This window comes from Rhinopithecus roxellana, chromosome 13 (genome assembly GCF_007565055.1).
Source record: "Rhinopithecus roxellana isolate Shanxi Qingling chromosome 13, ASM756505v1, whole genome shotgun sequence".
Lineage (NCBI taxonomy): Eukaryota > Metazoa > Chordata > Mammalia > Primates > Cercopithecidae > Rhinopithecus > Rhinopithecus roxellana.
Window position 1 is genome coordinate 12,348,955 of NC_044561.1, and position 17,181 is coordinate 12,366,135.

Genomic DNA, 17,181 nt, shown 5'->3' on the forward strand with positions numbered 1-17,181 from the left:
TGCTCAATATCCATGAAAAGACAGGCCACGGGCTCCTGGGCAGGCCCCAGCCACCCCGCAGCTGGACGAGGCCTGGGGTGGGGATGGGGTCCTTGCAAGTCTGGGTCCCCAGGGCAGCACGGCCACATGGCCCAGTGACCATCCATGCGCCCAGAAGCCCAACGGCGAAGGGCTCAGAGGGTCCAACCCCGAGGGCTCCCTCCGCGCCCGCGCTGGGCACCAGGTGGGAGGAAACGGGGTGCGGAGACCCTGGGCGGCGCCAAGACTCGTCGGACGAACTCGGGAAGGAACGAACCAGCGTCTGCCTGGGATCCGGGCTGGAGCCTTCTCCAGAGGGCTCCGAGGGGCCGGAGCGGGCGCGGGGGTCCCAAGAAAAACACTGCAAGGACGCGGGTTCTCCACAACAGCGCTGTGTTCTCGGCCTCGGCTCCTCGCAGGTTTCCACAAAGACGCGCGTGGCTCTGGGTCGTTGTCCTGGTCCCCGCGCCGGTCCCGACTCACGGGGTCCGCGGGCTGCAGCTCCGCCCGCCGAGCGGCACGAAGGACGCGCCCTGCAGGACCGCGGCGCGGAACGAGCCGCAGCGCTTGCAGGGCCAGGCGGGCGGCAGCAGCCCGCGGCACACCAGGCAGGGCGGCCCTCGGGGGTCCCTCGGCAGCCCTGGGGAGGGAGGGGCGCTGAGACCGCGTGCGCCAGCCCCACATACCCCCGGCCGCCTCCCTCCGCCCCGACAGCACCCGCCCGCTCGGCGCGCCCCGGGACCCCCCACCCCCAAAAGCGCCTTCCTCCACCAGCGTCCCCAGGCCCCGCACCCCCACCACCGCTCCTCCAGTCCCCTGACCGTCCCACACGCCCCGGGAACCCTGGACTGCGTCCACAGACCCTGATCCCACAAACCCCTCAAACTTCGCCCCTGTGCTCTCCTACCCCAGCCCATCCCCGACTGCGCCCCAGGCCCCCTGATTGCGCCTAGCGCCCCTTGACCTCGTCCCCAGGCCCCCAGACCGCGCCCACCCCTCCCTGAATTCACACCCACCAACAGGCGACGCCCACGCCCCTCAAGGCCACGCCCCCCTGCAGGCCCCCCCCAGGGCCACTCTCATCACCTGCAAGACCAGCCCAGGCGGAGAGTTCAGCCCCAGGTGGTTCCCAACTCGCTCCTGCATGGAGTCCACATGCTTCCCCCAGCTTTCGGAAAACCAAGACCTCCACTCAAACGCGGGCCGGGGGTCGGGAGTGGGGCCTCATACCTCAGGGATGAAGGCTCTACGGATGGATGGTCCCCTTCTCCAACCCCTCACCCTCTGTAACACCCCTCTGCCTGGCCCCCCACCCCAGAGGGGCAGTCCAGCTCTGCCTCTAGCTCATCAGCCTCTTCCAGGCGAGTCCTGCCTAGAAGGACCCAACCCACCAGGGCATTTGGAGAAGATCAGCCCCCACCCCAATTCCTCTTGCTCTGCTGTGCCGGGGCTTGGGCTCAGACGCCTGGTGCTGAGGACCTGTCCCCACTGGGCCGGGACCAAGTGGGTGGTGGGCACAGGGTGGTGCCTGCAGACAAGGGCCAGCAGCATGCTAGGCCAGCCTCAGAGTCCCAGGATGGGTCAGCGGCTGGAGGACTCAGGAGGGAGGTGGGAGTGTTAAGACTAGTGGTGCTCCAGGAGCCACCGAGCCCTGTCCCCACGAGAGGCTGCACCGGGTGCAGGCCATCTGGTCACGCTGGCACCTTTGAAGTGGACCTGGCCTGGGGCTCCCAGTGGAGCTAGAAGACCTGCTGCCCACAACATGTGGTCAGACCTCACCAGGACCCATGGGCTGTTCTGATGCTAGGAGCTGCTGGAGGGAGCACGCCCCAGGCCAGCCATCCCATGCGGTGCCCGTGGTCTGGCAGGTGGCTGCAGTCCGTGCCCCCTCCTGCATGGACTCAGAGGTGGCAGCCATGATGGGCGAGAGCAGTTAGGTGCCATCCACTGCGGGGCTGGCCACTCAGCGAGGTCACCCCCTGCATGGGAGCTGCTGCTTTTCAAGAACTTTCACACAGTTCCTTGGAGCATCACAGGACAGGCAAGGCTGGCAGGTGTGACCACCACACGTCCCTTTCACCCGAGAGGCTGGGGCCTTGGCCTGGCTCTCACTTGCCTCCAGCCGCTGCCCTTGCCCTGGGGCTGTCTCATGGCTCTGGCCAGCCCTTCTCAGTGGGGTGAGCCAGTGCCAAGCCCCGTGCCCCATGTACTGGGGCCAGTGAGTCAAACTTCAGGTTTCCCAGGCCAGGAAGGGCTAGGGTAAGGCCAGCCTGCATGTTTGCTGCAGCTATAGCTGGTGGGGGAGGGAGAGAAGGAGTCTCAGGGTGGGGTAGGGTTGTGGGGTGAAGGGGGGACTCCCCGGTTTTCCCAGCCTCTGGGGTTAAAGGTTCCCAAGCAGCCACAGCCCAACCCAGAAGTGCAGGCACCACCCTGCTGGGGCACCCACCGCCAACAGCAAACTCCGGGCCCCAGGCTGAGTCACTCTTCCTGGGGGTCTGGGTGGGGAGAACCCCCAGTGCCTATGCAAAGCAGTCCTTGGCTTCCAGGAACCTCGGAAGGGCTGGGCCAGCCTGGCCCACAGGACAGGCCAGGACCCGCGTGGCACAAGCAGGGCATGAGCCGCAGGAAGAATGAGGTGGGAGCAGCTCCCACTCCCCAGGACTCTCATCCAGCAGAGAGACGCAGGGAGGCCAGGCACAAGACTGGGAGGTCAAGTCTGCAAGGGTGACCCAGTGCAGCAGGCCAGGCAGCACTGTGGGGCAGGGCCTTGTCCCCCAGGCACCCAGGGCTTGATGGGAGCCACCAGGGTGGCTGCAGCTCTCTGTGTGTCTGTGCGTGATTAATGGAGCATGCATGAGCTAGCCGAGAGCTGGTGTGGGGCCTGGACCCTGCTGAGGGAGGGGAGGCCCAAGGCCTGGGCCCCAACCCTGTATGGAGGCCGGGGCTGGGCTGAGACTCACTGTGGGGTGTCAGCAGGCTCTGGGGAGCCACTAAAGCTCATGGGGCACACTCAGTACCTGGGAGTCAGTCTGGGACCCGGACCAGTCCTTCCAGGGAAAACCACCAAATAGGGGCATAAGATTGGAAAAGCATCACAAAAGCAAGCAAACAAAAGCAGCAGGCAACCAGGTAAGGGAGGACCAGGTCCAGGCCAGGGAAGGTGAGTGAGCCAAGGAGAGGGTGCTCTGAAAGGTACCCAGCCCCGCAGCTCCTCACTCTGAGGCTTCACCACCAGGGCCACCTGGAGCTCTGGGTCCCAAGGCCCTGGAGTGTGGTGACAGAAGACACCCCATGCCCCCAACAATGTAGCAGCCCCAAACAGCTGGGTGCCAGGGTGAATCAAAAACAGCTGGGCGTGGTGCACACCTGTGGTCCCAGCTACTCAGGAGGCTGAAGTGGGAGGATCGCTTGAGCCCAAGAGTTGGAGGCTGCAGTTAGAGGCTATGACTGCACCACTGCACTCCAGCCTGGGTGACAGAGTGATATCCTGTCTCAAAAAAAAAAAAAAGAAAAAGAAAAAAGGTCAAATAATTTTATTAAAAAGTAGAACTTCTAAAAATGAAAACTTTAAGAAATTAAAACTTCAATGGGTTGATAGCATCCTTAAATGAGCTGGAAGACAGGTGAGGAGACATTTTTAGAATGCAGCACAGGCAGCTAAATAAATCAAACAAAGAAGTGGGAGATTAAAAGATACCGGGAGAGAGAGAAGGCTTAGCAAATATTTAGTTTGTGTTCCAAAGGGAAGGAGACAGAACGGGGTGGAGGCAATATTTAAAGACATAATGGCTGAGAGAGTCCATAATTGAATAATGACACCAGCACACACATCAAAGACATTCAAATTCCAGATCGAATAAGTAAAAATCAAATTGAACACTCAGATATCGTATATTAAAACAGTCTTAAAAGCTGGCAGATAGAACTGACAGCTCCCCTTGCAGAGTGATGGCTGACTCGCCGTTTTCGAGAGCCACAGCAAAGACAAGACAGTGGAAAGACATATTCAGTGTTCGGTGGGAGAGTGGCTGCAACCTGGACTCCTGCCGCAGAGAATCTGACTCTGTCATGAATCTGTGTGGAAAAGATATTGACAGACCAAAAACTCATCCTAGTGTCCCACCACGGGCACCTCCCTAAGGGACACTGTCTTGAGCAGAATGAAAGTGGTTCAGAATGAACATGGTTGGAAGTCTGACACTCAGGAAGAGTGAAGGGCAAAGAGGAATGTGTGTAGTAAATCTAAAAACCATTGGCTGTGCAAGCGATGATGATAATCACGCCTAGTAGACTGTTAAAAACATTATTAAACAGACTGACAGCAATAGCAGTAAGTCAGAAGGGAGCAGGGACTTCACATTTTCCAGGCTTCGAAGTCGATGGTATTGTCAGGTGGGTATAAGTGTGACTTCCTTCACTTTAGATTTTGGTAAGTTAAACCTGCAATGAGTAATTTGTAGGCAGTTAGTAAAACACTAGAAACAGAGTCTGTAACTCCAAACCAGAAGAAGGAAAAACAAAAAGAGAGGAAGAAGCATCAGTGAAAACTAAGGCAAGAACAGAGAGAAAAAGGAACATAGAATAGATGAGATCAACAAAAGTTAAATGAAATCAGATGGTAGATACTGTGGTCATCAGGCTCCAAGGCAGCCCGCAGTGATCCTCATCCCCAGGCAGTCATGCATGTGTGCTCCCCTCCTGTCTGGATCAGGCTTGGAGTACGTGGCCAGTAGAATATAGGAGCAGCAGGGGTATGTGATGTCTCGGGTGAGGTCATAAGACCTCATGACTCTAGTGGCCTCTCTTGAATCACTCACTGGAGGAAGCCAGCTGCCATGTTGTGAGGACACTCAAGCAGCCCTGTGGAAGGGGCACGTGGGAGGACTGATGGGGGGTGCACCATCAGGGAGGTGGGTCCCCAGCCCCAGGCAAACCTTCAGATGAGGCTGCCTCACTTGACACTGGAACTGAGCCTCAGAAGCATCCCTAAAGCAGCGCCATGCCAATGACCCTTCTCGGATTCCTGAGCCACAGAAAACGTGGAGGATAAATGTTTGCTTTGTCAGCAGCTCTGCTTTGCAGTGATTTCTAAAGCAGAATCAATCACCACAGAATCCATGTACATGGTTACATTAAACGTAAATGTTATGTGCACTGGTTAAAAGATTAAACATTGGCAGTCCAGAATTTTATGCAGAGGAATATGTAAAACATAAGCTTATATAATGATGAAAGAAAAAACATACCAGGAAAATCCTCACCAAAATAAAATGAGTAACAATCTGAAAACTCTAAAGCAAGAACTGACAGAATTATATGCATCTCCAAGATTCTTATCATACTTTGCTTAGTAACTGATAAGGAGACGAAGAAAATGAAATATGTCAACAACACAATAAACAAATCTGGTCAACTCATGATGCTGAACAGTTTCAGAACCGCACATTATTTGCACCAAGAAACATTTACAAAAATTAACCACCTAAAGCAACTAACAACCAACTAACGATGCACAGTCCTCCATCTGACGTGCACCTGCACCTGACGATGAGCGTTGATGAAAACCTGGCATCCCCTGTCGCAGTTAATATACTCCTGCCCCCTCTTACCACTGCAGGTCCATGCAGGTGTGTAGCAGCAAGTATAAGACACAAAAGGCAAAAAGATCATAAGGGAAGAAGCGAAATGGAATTTATTGCCGGGCGCGGCGGCTCACGCCTGTAATCCCAGCACTTTGGGAGGCCGAGACGGGCAGATCACGAGGTCAGGAGATCGAGACCATCCTGGCTAATAGGGAAACCCCGTCTCTACTTAAAAATACAAAAAACTAGCCGGTGACGAGGCAGGCGCCTGTAGTCCCGTACTACTCGGAGGCTGAGGCAGGAGAATGGCTAAACCGGAGAGGCGGAGCTTGCAGTGGCTGAGATCCGCCACTGCACTCCAGCCTGGGTGGCAGAGCAAGACTCCGTCTCAAAAAAAAAAAAAGAAAAAGGAAAATACCTAAATAAATGTTGAGATACATCACATGCAGGGATCAGAAACCTCAATATTGTAGGATATCAATTCTCCCCAAAACGATCTATAGATTTAATGCAATCTCAATAAACATCCTAGCAGGTCTTTTTTAAAACTTAACATGAGACTGGACGCGGTGGCTCATGCCTGTAATCCCAGCACTTTGGGAGGCCGAGGCAGGTGGATCACAAGTTCAGGAGATCAAGACCATCCTGGACAACATGGTGAAACCCTGTCTCTACTAAAAATACAGAAAAATTAGCTGGGGTGTGTGGCGCGTCCTGTCATCCCACGCACTCAGGAGCTGAGCAGAGAATCGCTTGAACCATGGGAGGCGGAGTTTGCAGTGAGCCAAGACCGCACCACTGCACTCCAGCCTGGTGACAAAGTGAGACTCCGTCTCAAAATAAATAAATAAATAAATAAATAAATACTTAACATGAAAATTCAGGCCAGGTGCGGTGGCTCACGCCTGTAATCCCAGCACTTTGGGAGGCCAAGGCAGGCAGCTCACGAGGTCAAGAGTTCGAGACCAGCCTGGCCAACATAGTGAAACCCCATCTCTACTAAAAATGCAAAAATTTAGCCGGGCGTGGTGGCGGGCGCCTGTAATCCCAGCTACTTGGGAGGCTGGGGCAGGAGAATCACTTGAACTCAGGAGGCGGAGGTTGCAGTGAGCCGAGATCACATCACTGCACTCCAGCCCCAGCGACTGTGTGAGATTCTGGCTCAAAACAAACTAACAGACAGACAACAGCCACCACAACAAAACCATTCAAATGACATAGAGTAACCAACACAATTTTGAAGAAGAAACAAAGTTGGAAAAAGACACTATCATATTTGGTTTTGTTTTGTGGTTTGTTTTTGAGGTGGAGTCTCGCTCTGTCACCCAGGCTGGAGTGCAATGGCACGATCTCAGCTCACTGCAACCTCTGCTTCCTGGGTTCAAGCAGCTCTCCTGCCTCAGCCTCCTCAGTAGCTGGGATTACAGGTGCCCACCACTCGGCCTCCCAAAGTGCTGGGGTTACAGGCAGGAGCCACCGCACCCGGCCCACTATCATATTTGAAAACTTCGAAGACAGTATGGTATTGATATAAGGATAGGTAAATAGATTGTTGAAACAGCATAAATAATCCAGAATTCCTTCAAGAGAGTCTGTTTTTGACGAAGATGCCAAAGTAATTCAGCGGGAGGAAGGATGGTCTTTTTGATGATGGTGCTGGAACAACTGGACCGCCACAGGAAAATCTAAATTTAACACTTAGGAAGCAAGAATGCAATTCAGGGCATACACACAGACGGGGTGATCTCACTATGTCTGAAGAACCAAGAGAAGGTTGGGAGTTTTCTTAGAGAAATGCTCTGTGTTGTTTCACAAGCAAGCTCACTAGTAAGACCAGTAAGCACCAGGAGACTTGTGGGGCTCTGACTGGTGAATGACGGCGTGGGTGAAAGTACTTTCAGAGTCCCAGCAGGTTGTTTCAGCAGCTCACAGATAAAACTGTCTTTGGATTACATGGACTGTTTTAGGTGCTGGGCTCGTGAAATGTTTAATTTTTGGAGCAGGTGCCAGGTTATGTTCTGAGTGTTTTTTCCCCTTTCCCCTTGATTCTGAGTTAGTTGTGTAGGACAAGAATGAGCCCATTTGTATCACTGGCTTTTACAACACCATACACAAAAATTCACTCAAGATGCCTCATTGACCAAAATGTGAAAGTCAAAACCACAAAGCTCGTAGAAGGAATCACAGAAGAGCATCTAAATGCCTGAGGGGCTGGACACCCTGTTTACCCTGAGCGATTATTACACACTGCATGTCTGCATCATCCTACCTCATGTAATCCACAAATATACACACCTACAGGGCACCCACAGAAATAAAAAAAAAAAAAAAACAAAGTAGCAAAAACTCCAAAAATAAAGGAATCACTAAGAAAGCAAAAAGGCAAACCACAGACTGGGAGGAAACAGTCCCATTGTGCATAGCTGACAAATAAATATACAGAAGAGGCGCAGGGGCTCAGGGCTATAATCCCAGCACCTGAGGTCGGGAGTTCGAGACCAGCCTGCCCAACATGGTGAAATCCCGTCTCTACTAAAAATACAAAATTAGCTGGGCATGGTGGTGCATGTCTGTAATTCCAGCTGCTTGGGAGGCTGAGGCGGGAGAATCACTTAGAATCCCGGAGGCAGAGGTTGCGGTGAGCCGAGATCACGCCGCTGCACTCCAGCCTGGGCGACACAGTCAGACTCTGTCTCAAAAATAAATAAATAAATAAATATAAAGAATATATAAAAACCACTCTTAGTAACGAACCAAAGACAAGCAACCTAATTTTACAACGGTAAAAAGACTTAGTAAGGCATTTTGCAAAGCAAAATATCTGAATGGCTAATGAACAAAGTGCTCAGCACAGCTGGTCACCTGAAAAACACAAGTTAAAACCATGATGAGATACCCATACACCTACCAGACTGGTTAAAAACACAACCTGACAATACCCAGTGTTGGCAAGGATGTGGGGCAACCAGGACTCTCATGTGGTGGGTGGGAGTGCAAAACACCACAACCACATTGTAAACTGGAAGTTTCTTCTAAAGCAAAACCCAAGCATCCTTCATGACCTAGTGGTGAAACTCCTGGACATATGGCCAAGACAGACAAAGGCACATGTCCCTGTAACGGCTGGCACGGGATGATCAGAGCAACTTCATTTATCACAGTCCTACACTGGAAGCAAGGCAGCTGTCTGTCAGCAGGGGACCAGGCGGGCTCTGGCACACATGTGCAATGCAGTACTGTTCTTCACCAAAAAGGGTGCACACCTGTCACACTATACAGCCACTGCACCTCACAGCGAAGGGTCAGACATGGAAATACACCTGCCACTCTGCACAGCCACCACCTCTGAGCAGAGGGTCAGACACGGAAATATACCTGCCACTCTGCACAGCCGCTGCACCTCAGAGCGGAGGGTCAGACACGGGAATACACCTGCCACTCTGCACAGCCGCTGTACCTCAGAGCAGAGGATCTGAGTTTGAGATTAGCCTGACCAATATGGTGAAACCTCATCTCTCCTAAAAATACAAAAAAAATTAACTGGGTGTGGTGGTACATGGCTATAATCCCAGCTACTCAGGAGGCTGAGGCAGGAGAATCGCTTGAACCCAGGAGGCGGAGGTTTCAGTGAGCTGAGATTCTGCCACTGCACTCCAGCCTGGGCAATAGAGTGGCACTCCATCTCAAAAAAAAAAAAAAAAAACAAATCGGCTGGGCGCAGTGGCTCACGCCTTTAATTCCAGCACTTTGGGAGGCCAAGGCAGGTGGATCGCCTGAGCTCAGGAGTTTGTGACCAGCCTGGCCAACATGGTGAAACCCTGTCTCCACTAAAAATACAAAATTTTAACTGTGCATGGTGGCGGGCGCCTGTGGTCCCAGCTACTCAGGAGGCTGAGGCAGGAGAATCGCTTGAACCCGGGATGTGGAAGTTGCAGTGAGCCAAGATCTCGCCATTGCACTCCAGCCTGGGTGACAGAGTGAGACTCTGTCCAAAAAAAAAAAAGTCTGTTCTTCCCAAGATCTGCAGATTCAAGGTGATCCCAGCAGTTTGCTGTTCTTAAGCCGACCAGCTCCAAGGGCAGCGTGCACTTCCTGTCCTGCTGGCCGGACTAGGCCAGGTGGCCCTGTCGCCAGAGGCATTTTGCAGCACACACAGGCTCTGAGTGCACCGGTACGGTTGCCTGACTGTCACGGAACAAATACACCCCAGGTAGCCACTAGCGTAAGGCCGAGGAGCACGTGGACTGGCCTGAGCCCAGCCAGGAGTCTGGAAGCAAGCCCAGCTACTCCCGGCCATGCCCTCGCCTGACCGTGAAACGCTCGTACGCACGGGTTGGAGTTGTTTGCCATGCATGGCAACCACAGCAGGAACCCCCACGCACGCACACCCAGCACCCACGAGTGAGAGGCCCTCAGACACGTGGCGTCGGCTCGGAAGCAGCTGGTGGGTGGTGAGGAAATGTCACAGCTCTGGAAAGGAGAGGCCTCTGTAAGGTGGTGTTAAACGCCAGGTTGAATCAACAGTCATCTGTGGGCCTCCGAAGCAGGCAATCTCCAGGGAACCGCAGCACCGGGCAGAAGGGTCTGGAGGAGAACCCTGTGGCACGGCTGGTATGTGAGGATCAAAGGCAGAGGAGAGCTTTCCTCTTCAGCACGAGAATCCCGCACCGGGCTAAGCCTCCAGCTGCCTCCCGCTGGTGACCTGGTAAAGGGGAACATAAACTCCTTTGGTCGGCAACATTGCTTACGGCAAAACTGCCCTGTGGCGGGCAGACCACGTGGGGACTGGGGAGGTCATTGGTGTCTGGGGGCCACGTCACGGGCCTTCCTGAGTGATCCCCACACCTGGGCGTGTGCCCTGCGGGCCGTAGCCATTGGGGGCTGCTGCAGGAGGACTTCGCCTCCTCTGGGGCAAGAGGCATCTCTGTGAGTGGTTCCCAGCCCGTCAATCAGGGAGGCGGCAACACTTGCACGCCATCATAAAGACCCCTCCACGCCATCGTAAAGACCCCCATCATGCCGTCCTAAAGACCCCCATCATACCCTCGTAAAGACCCCCATCATGCTGTCCTAAAGACCTCCATCTCGTCATTCTAAAGACCCCATCACACCCTCATAAAGACCCCCATCACGCTATTCTAAAGACCCCCATCACATCCTCGTAAAGACCCCCATCACGCCGCCTAAAGACCCCCCCATCACGCCACCTAAAGACCCCCACCACACCCTCCTAAAGACCCCCATCATGCCGCCTGAAGACCCCCCCATCGCCGGGCGCGGCGACTCACGCCTGTAATCCCAGCACTTTGGGAGGCTGAGACAGACGGATCACGAGGTCAGGAGATCGAGACCATCCTGGCTAACACAGTGAAACCCCATCTCTACTAAAAACACAAAAAATTAGCCGGGTGTGGTGGCGGGCACCTATAGTCCCAGCTACTCGGGAGGCTGAGGCAGGAAAATGGCGTGAACCCGGGAGGCAGAGCTTTCAGTGAGCCGAGATCGCGCCACTGCACTCCAGCCTGGGCGACAGAGCGAGACTCCGTCTCAAAAAAAAAAAAAAAGCCGGCCCCATCATGCCACCTAAAGACCCCCATCACGCCGTCGTAAAGACCCCCGTGTGGGAGGAACGGGCGATGCTGCCCTGCCGGCCAGCCGTGTCCCTGCCCTACGTCCTTCTCAGCGACTCTGAGGCCAAGAGCAGCCTGTGGCAACCCTTGAAGTCTGAACGTTTAGCCGAGGCTCGGAAGAGCCCGACGGGGCTGGGCGTGGTGCTCAGAGCTGTCATCTCAGCCCCTCAGAGCCTTCAGAAAACCACACACAAGAGCCCAGCAGTCACTTCTGCCACCTCACTCAGCCGGGGAGTTTGGTGCTGTTCATGGAGCTGTTCAAGGTCCTAACTCAAATCCTCCCCGCACCACACCCCAGAGGTGTGGAGACAACGGCATCACCCGCCAGGTTCTACAGAGGGGACCCCACTATCCACCTGTCCGGCACTGCCACTCCCCCCACCCCGTGCCGGGCTGGGACAGGTGCCTCAACCCCGCTCCCCAGTTCCCACCGGCACCTCTGTCAGGGGACACCCCAGGCCCCAGCACCGAAGCCTGCCCTGTGCCCTGCTCTGGAGGATGCAGCGGCTGCTGGCGAGGGTTGGGGATGGAGTAGATGGCCCCCAACGCCACAGCGCACTGGGAGCAGCGCAGGCTACCTTTTCCTCCAGGCGGCGGATGCAGGGCACCCTCCACTGTCTTCAGACTCTGCGACACAGGTGCCAGGGGGTGTGCATTTAGCTGGTTTGGATTCCAGTGTTTGCTGGGCTGGGCTTCGGGGACATCGGTGTTTGGGGTCTGACTGTCCACATGGCAACAGGGGCAGGCCGGGAGCTCCATCTTCCCAGCAGCCTTGGTGCGGGTAGGCTGTGGGCCTCCATTGCTCTCGGCCAGCCCCCTTAAGGGTGCCAGCAAGGCCAGGGGGAGCCCCTTCTCTTCCTTCAGTCCCAAGTCTCGCTGGAGAGCTGGTCGTGGGGATCGCTGGGCAGGGTCGGGCATGGCCGAGGGGCCCTGTGCCTCCAGTGGCTGCGTGTCCAACAGCAAGGCCGAGGCCTTGAGGTTGCAGGCAGGCAGCACTTGCCTCCTGGCTCTCCTCACACTGACGCCTGCCACACAGAGGTCGGACCCGCTGAATGGGGGCAGCTCAACCACAGGCTGCGGGGAAGGAACAGGTTGTGGGTGCTGGGCTGTGGCTGGGATGGTGGGGTCCATGCAGGAGGGGTCTGTGCAGGAGGGGCTGGTTGGGACACAGACCCCCACCTGACTCAGGATTGAACACCTGGGGTCCCATGCAGACCGCCAGGAGGCTCCCAGGCTCTGGAGAACCCGTGGGGAGCCAAGGCTTCCTGAGGCTTGGGGGTCAGCCTGAGGGGCCCCACTGAGTTTAGCCACAAAGAGGCCTCAAGAGAGAGGCACTGGCCATGCTTCCCAATGGCTCCAGCACATCTGCAGGCACAGGGAGGCCCCTCGAAAGATCCTCGGAGTGGAGGAGGCACTGCAGGCCAAAGCGAAGAAGCAGCATAGGGGGCCTGGAGGCTGCAGGCATGGAGCCCCCACCTCTAACCAGTGAGGGCTGGATGAGACGGAGAACAGGAGGGAGGAAAGCTGGACGGAGGCACTGAGCCTGAGCCACCCCGCTCGCCTGTACGCCTGGAGTAGCCCCTTCCTCGGTGGCGACGAGGCACTGAGCCCCATTGGAGAGCAGGACAGGCCTGGACCCTTGGCGGGACCGAGCGTGGTCACAGAGCAGGATTGGTGTCCTCCATGGACCCCGCGGCGCTGGCGGCCTGCAGCTCCACCCTCACCCAGTGACCAGGTGGCAAAGCATCCGCATGGCGGGCAGCCACCAAACCCCCCAGGGGATGGGGCCCACCGCCCGGGCAGGGGCGGACGTGGCTCACCTGCCTCCACAGGAGTTCAAAGTTGCCGACGTCACAGCTGCGGTCCACGGCCACCTTGATGGTGTCCTCCTGCACCTGTGCACACAGCTGGGCCGTGACCGGTGTGGACGGGTGCATGGTGGGGCTGGAGTTGATCTCAATCAGCCAGGGTCTGAAGTCCCTTCCAAGGACGAAGTCGGCCCCGTAGAGCTCAAAGCTGTTCTTGCAGGCTCCACTTGGTCCTGGGCCACCTTCATGGCTGTGACGATGGCCTTCTTCATGGACGGGTAGATGACACTGCCCCACACGGCACCACGCCCTGGCGCTGCAGGTACCCTGGAACCTGGCGCTGGTCCACATGTTGTGTGCGGGCAGCAGGGGGCTGCGGCCCACGTCATTCTTCAGGTGCTTCTGGACGGCGTTGTTGCACAGGTGGATGGCACTGTGGGGGGGACAAGGGCAGGTCTCAGCCTCCGTTGCCCAGGGGGCACCAAGGCGTCCTCCCAGCCGCGCTGCGTCCACCCAGCTGGCTCTAGAGAACCCTGCCCCCGAGGACTCCCACCCTTTGCTGGAGGGGCCCAGTTGGGATGAGTGTTACTGTCCCAGATGGAGAAACAGGGCTCAGAGAGGCCATGGGATTGGCCAGGCGCACGGCTCATGGCTGGAGGCCCAGAAATGGGTGCTGGAAGGGAGCCCTGGCTTCTCACTGCTTGGGAGCTGCTTTTGCACAGGTGAGCTCCTGGACCCCCTCCAGGCCCACTTGACCAGAGGCAGTGAGCAGGTCAAAGCACCTGGCCGGCTCCTCCCAAGCCTCTTCTGGGTGTGACTTCAAGCATGACCCACCAGGCATGACCGCAGCCCCTTGCCTGGGCCAGAGTTAACTCCCCTGCAAGGTCTCTGTTATGTGAGTCTCGGGCCTCCCTGGATCCTCACTCTCTTGAAAAGCAGACCCCCTTCCTGCCCAGCCATCAGGCCCCCCAGCGCCTCACACCAAGCGAGAACCACACAATGGTCAGAGGAAGCCTTGGTGCAGACAGAGGCTGGCAGGCATCACCGTGTGTGCAGCACACTCCTGAGGACTCCGCAGGCCCTCGCCATCCTGCCCACGAGGGGTCCGGGTGAGGAGGGGGTCCATCCACCCCAGGCAGCACACTCGCCTCCACCAGGCGCCCCACACGCCACCGCCCCTGAACCGGGGCCCAGGTGCTGCCCACACCATTCCGATCCCCCTGGGCACAGGCAAAATGGTGCCTTTTAAGATTTTCCAGAAATGATACAGACAGTGTGGGGTGTAGGGTGCTGGCCTTGAAGGTCAGTGGGCCTGGACCTGTCCCTGGGGGAGGTCATCAGCCTCCCAAGCTTCAGTTTCCCTCCATCTGTGCCTCTCGTGGTGGCAGGTGGCAGTGAGGGGGTCCTGCCCATGCTGCTTCTCACTGCAGCTGCCCCAGGCAGGTGGGCAGCAGCCCATTCCCTGGCCTGAGGCATTCAGCTCGCCCACCGCACTGACCTGTCCAGCTTGTCCAGGGAGAAGCGCTGTGTTGAGAACCGCAGGTAACTCTCCTTGTAGAACCAGATGGTCAGGGGGTTCCAGTCCGTGATGAGGAACCACTGTCTGATGTCGAACTTGGTGTCATAGATGAGCAGTGGCGTCTCGATGTACTTCTGGACCACCCACTTGTCCCTGGGAAGAGGGTGGTCTGCAGCCGCCAGCTCCAGGATCTCCTCCACACGGTCCTGCACACTATGTCTGCAAGGCCACCCCAGCTTAACCCATGCCCAGCCACTGTGCAGCGGGACTGAGCTCCTGAGCCCTGGGGCAGGGTCGCAGCTTGGCCCTGAGACCTGCACTGGCTTTGTCCAGCGCCAGCAGGCAGCATTGCTGGTGGGGGGAACGGGGACAGGGAAGGCTTAGCGCTCATGGATGAGGCTGAAGCCAGTGCCAGTCTCCCCCAGGCTCTCCCCCAACAGAACCAGCCTCTGGAGCTCCAGAGGGGACACAGAGATCAGTGAAGGGGCAGGGACAGAGATACTTTTAAAAGGGAGCCAGGAGGATGGGCACGGTGGCTCAAGCCTGTAATCCAGCACTTTGGGAGCCAAGGCAGGGTAAATCACTTGAGGTCAGAGTTCAAGACCAGCCTCCAACATGTAAAACTCCATCTTACTACTAAAATACAAAAACTTAGCTGGGTGTGGTGGGCACCTGTAGTCCCAGCTACTCGAGGCTGAGGCAGAGAATCGCTTAAACCTGGAAGATGGAGGCTGCAGTGAGCCGAGATCATGCCACTGCACTCCAGCCTGGACGACAGAGCCAGACTCAGTTTCAAAAATATAATAATAATTAAAACAATAAAAAGAAGAGCGTAGATCAGTTTGTGAATAGAGGAGGAAATCCTGATTAACCCATCAACCCAGATCCAGCCTTGTGATTGGAACACACGCTGTGAAGACGCCTCCAGGTCTGCCCCAGCACTGGAGTCCTGACCCCCACGCCTGCCTCGGCGTTCTGCTCCCACCCTTCCTTCCCTGTGGCGCTGTGGGTCTGAGACTGCCCCTCACTCACGGCCCCTGGCATCAAGTGCGGGCGTTGGTGGCTATGAACTCGGTGCAGGGAGCGCCTGCACCAGGGGACTTATCTCGCCCGGATGAACGTGATGAACAAGGTGCAGGGAGCGCCCGCACCAGGGGACTTATCTCGCCCGGATGAACGTGATTAACTCAGTGCAGGGAGCGCCCACACCAGGGGACTCACCTCGGCCCCGGGACTTGGCCGCGGGCTTTATAATCCAGATGTTCCGGAACCCGTCGATGTCCGTCTGAGGGTTCACGGACATGATTTGATCCAGCAGAGCCTGGCACTGCGAAAAGTAATTTCTTGAATCGGAGATGAAAGCATCACCACTACAAAGCAAGATCCAGAAAGTGCATGAGACTTGGAGGCCTGGGTCCCGCCTCACCCACCAAGCAGGCACTCGGCTCTAGGATGGTCTGCAGCTGACCTGGCGGGAAAGGGCTGTGGGTTGGCCCAGAAGTCTGCCACGTATAGAACACCTAAACACCAGCCCTGTGAGGCTCCTCCAGACAAGGGCTGTGTTAAGATACTGGGGACCCCAGTGTGTGGGTCGGAGCCAGCCACAGTCCCCAAGCAGCACCTTGCCTGGGTGGAAATGGTGGGAGGCACGGGGTGGGAGGCGTAGCCATGGTGGAAACGTGGGAGACACAGGCCAGGGGCGGATGCAGCCATTCCCAGGTTTCACCTGTGGTTGGTGGTGCCTGGGACCAACCCCTGGTAGGAAAGCAGCTGGCCCGTGCGGACATCCTGCCTCCCTGCCAGCTGCCAGTGCCACATCCTGTGAGCTCAAGGTCAGTCTGACTCAAGACCCTTTGCAGTCACCAGCTAGACTCAAGAAGTCATCATAACCACAGGGAATAAGGAGAGGGTGCACTAGAGCTGTTTGAGTGGCTTTTAGAACTCAGGGGTGCACTAGAGCTGTTTGAGTGGCTTTTAGAACTCCGGGTGCACTCCTGCTGCCTGGATGGTGGGGGAAGCCATGCCAGTACCAGCAGCTGCCCCAGGGCCCGCTGGACCCATCCTGCATGGGCAAACTCAGGGCTGTGAAGACCCAGTGTGGACCCCGTGACATCCTGACAAGGTGGCCTTGATGCAGGAGGGGGGACCAGCAGGGCTCCAAGGACACCAGCCATGACTCTCGCAGCCAGCCTGGGCTAGGGTGGGGAGGCAAAGCCCCTGAGGACACAGGACATCAGGGTTCCATTCCACCTGCTGGGGGCAGCTTGAAGGGAGAATAAGGCTGGGGTGTCCCTGACACAGGGGAGGGGCTCCACCACTGGTGAGCGTGGTGCCGGTGGGGGGGCTGGTGAAGCCCCTGTGGTGACAAGCCCCTCCGGGGAAGGACTGAAGGTGATCTCGACAGGGGCACCTCCCGGCTCCACTGGCTGCCACATCTCCTCTGTAGTGAGCGCCGCACACTCCTGACCCCAGAATGGCAACAGGACTGTGATAGGACTTGGAGCAAACCGGAAGCAGCCAGCCCCCCATGCCCGAAACATCCCGTTCTGTGCGGCACAGGCCGCCCCAACTATTGAGGTCTAAACAGGGTGGGTCACCCATGACGTCCCCCCATGCTGGTCACA

The 17,181-nt window shown here is 56.7% G+C and overlaps 1 protein-coding gene across 1 annotated transcript in view; it reads right to left on the reverse strand.

Moving 5' to 3' along the window:
- Nucleotides 1-497: 497 nt before the first annotated feature.
- TTLL8 (tubulin tyrosine ligase like 8) overlaps nucleotides 498-17,181 on the reverse strand; it is a 49,686-nt gene continuing 33,002 nt past the window's right edge. The window contains 10 exon segments of the mRNA XM_030915291.1: nucleotides 498-658; nucleotides 1,798-1,909; nucleotides 3,215-3,282; nucleotides 11,668-12,304; nucleotides 13,051-13,256; nucleotides 13,259-13,353; nucleotides 13,355-13,471; nucleotides 14,537-14,765; nucleotides 14,768-14,776; nucleotides 15,779-15,927. Of these exon segments, the coding sequence (XP_030771151.1) occupies nucleotides 498-658; nucleotides 1,798-1,909; nucleotides 3,215-3,282; nucleotides 11,668-12,304; nucleotides 13,051-13,256; nucleotides 13,259-13,353; nucleotides 13,355-13,471; nucleotides 14,537-14,765; nucleotides 14,768-14,776; nucleotides 15,779-15,927 (1,783 nt within the window).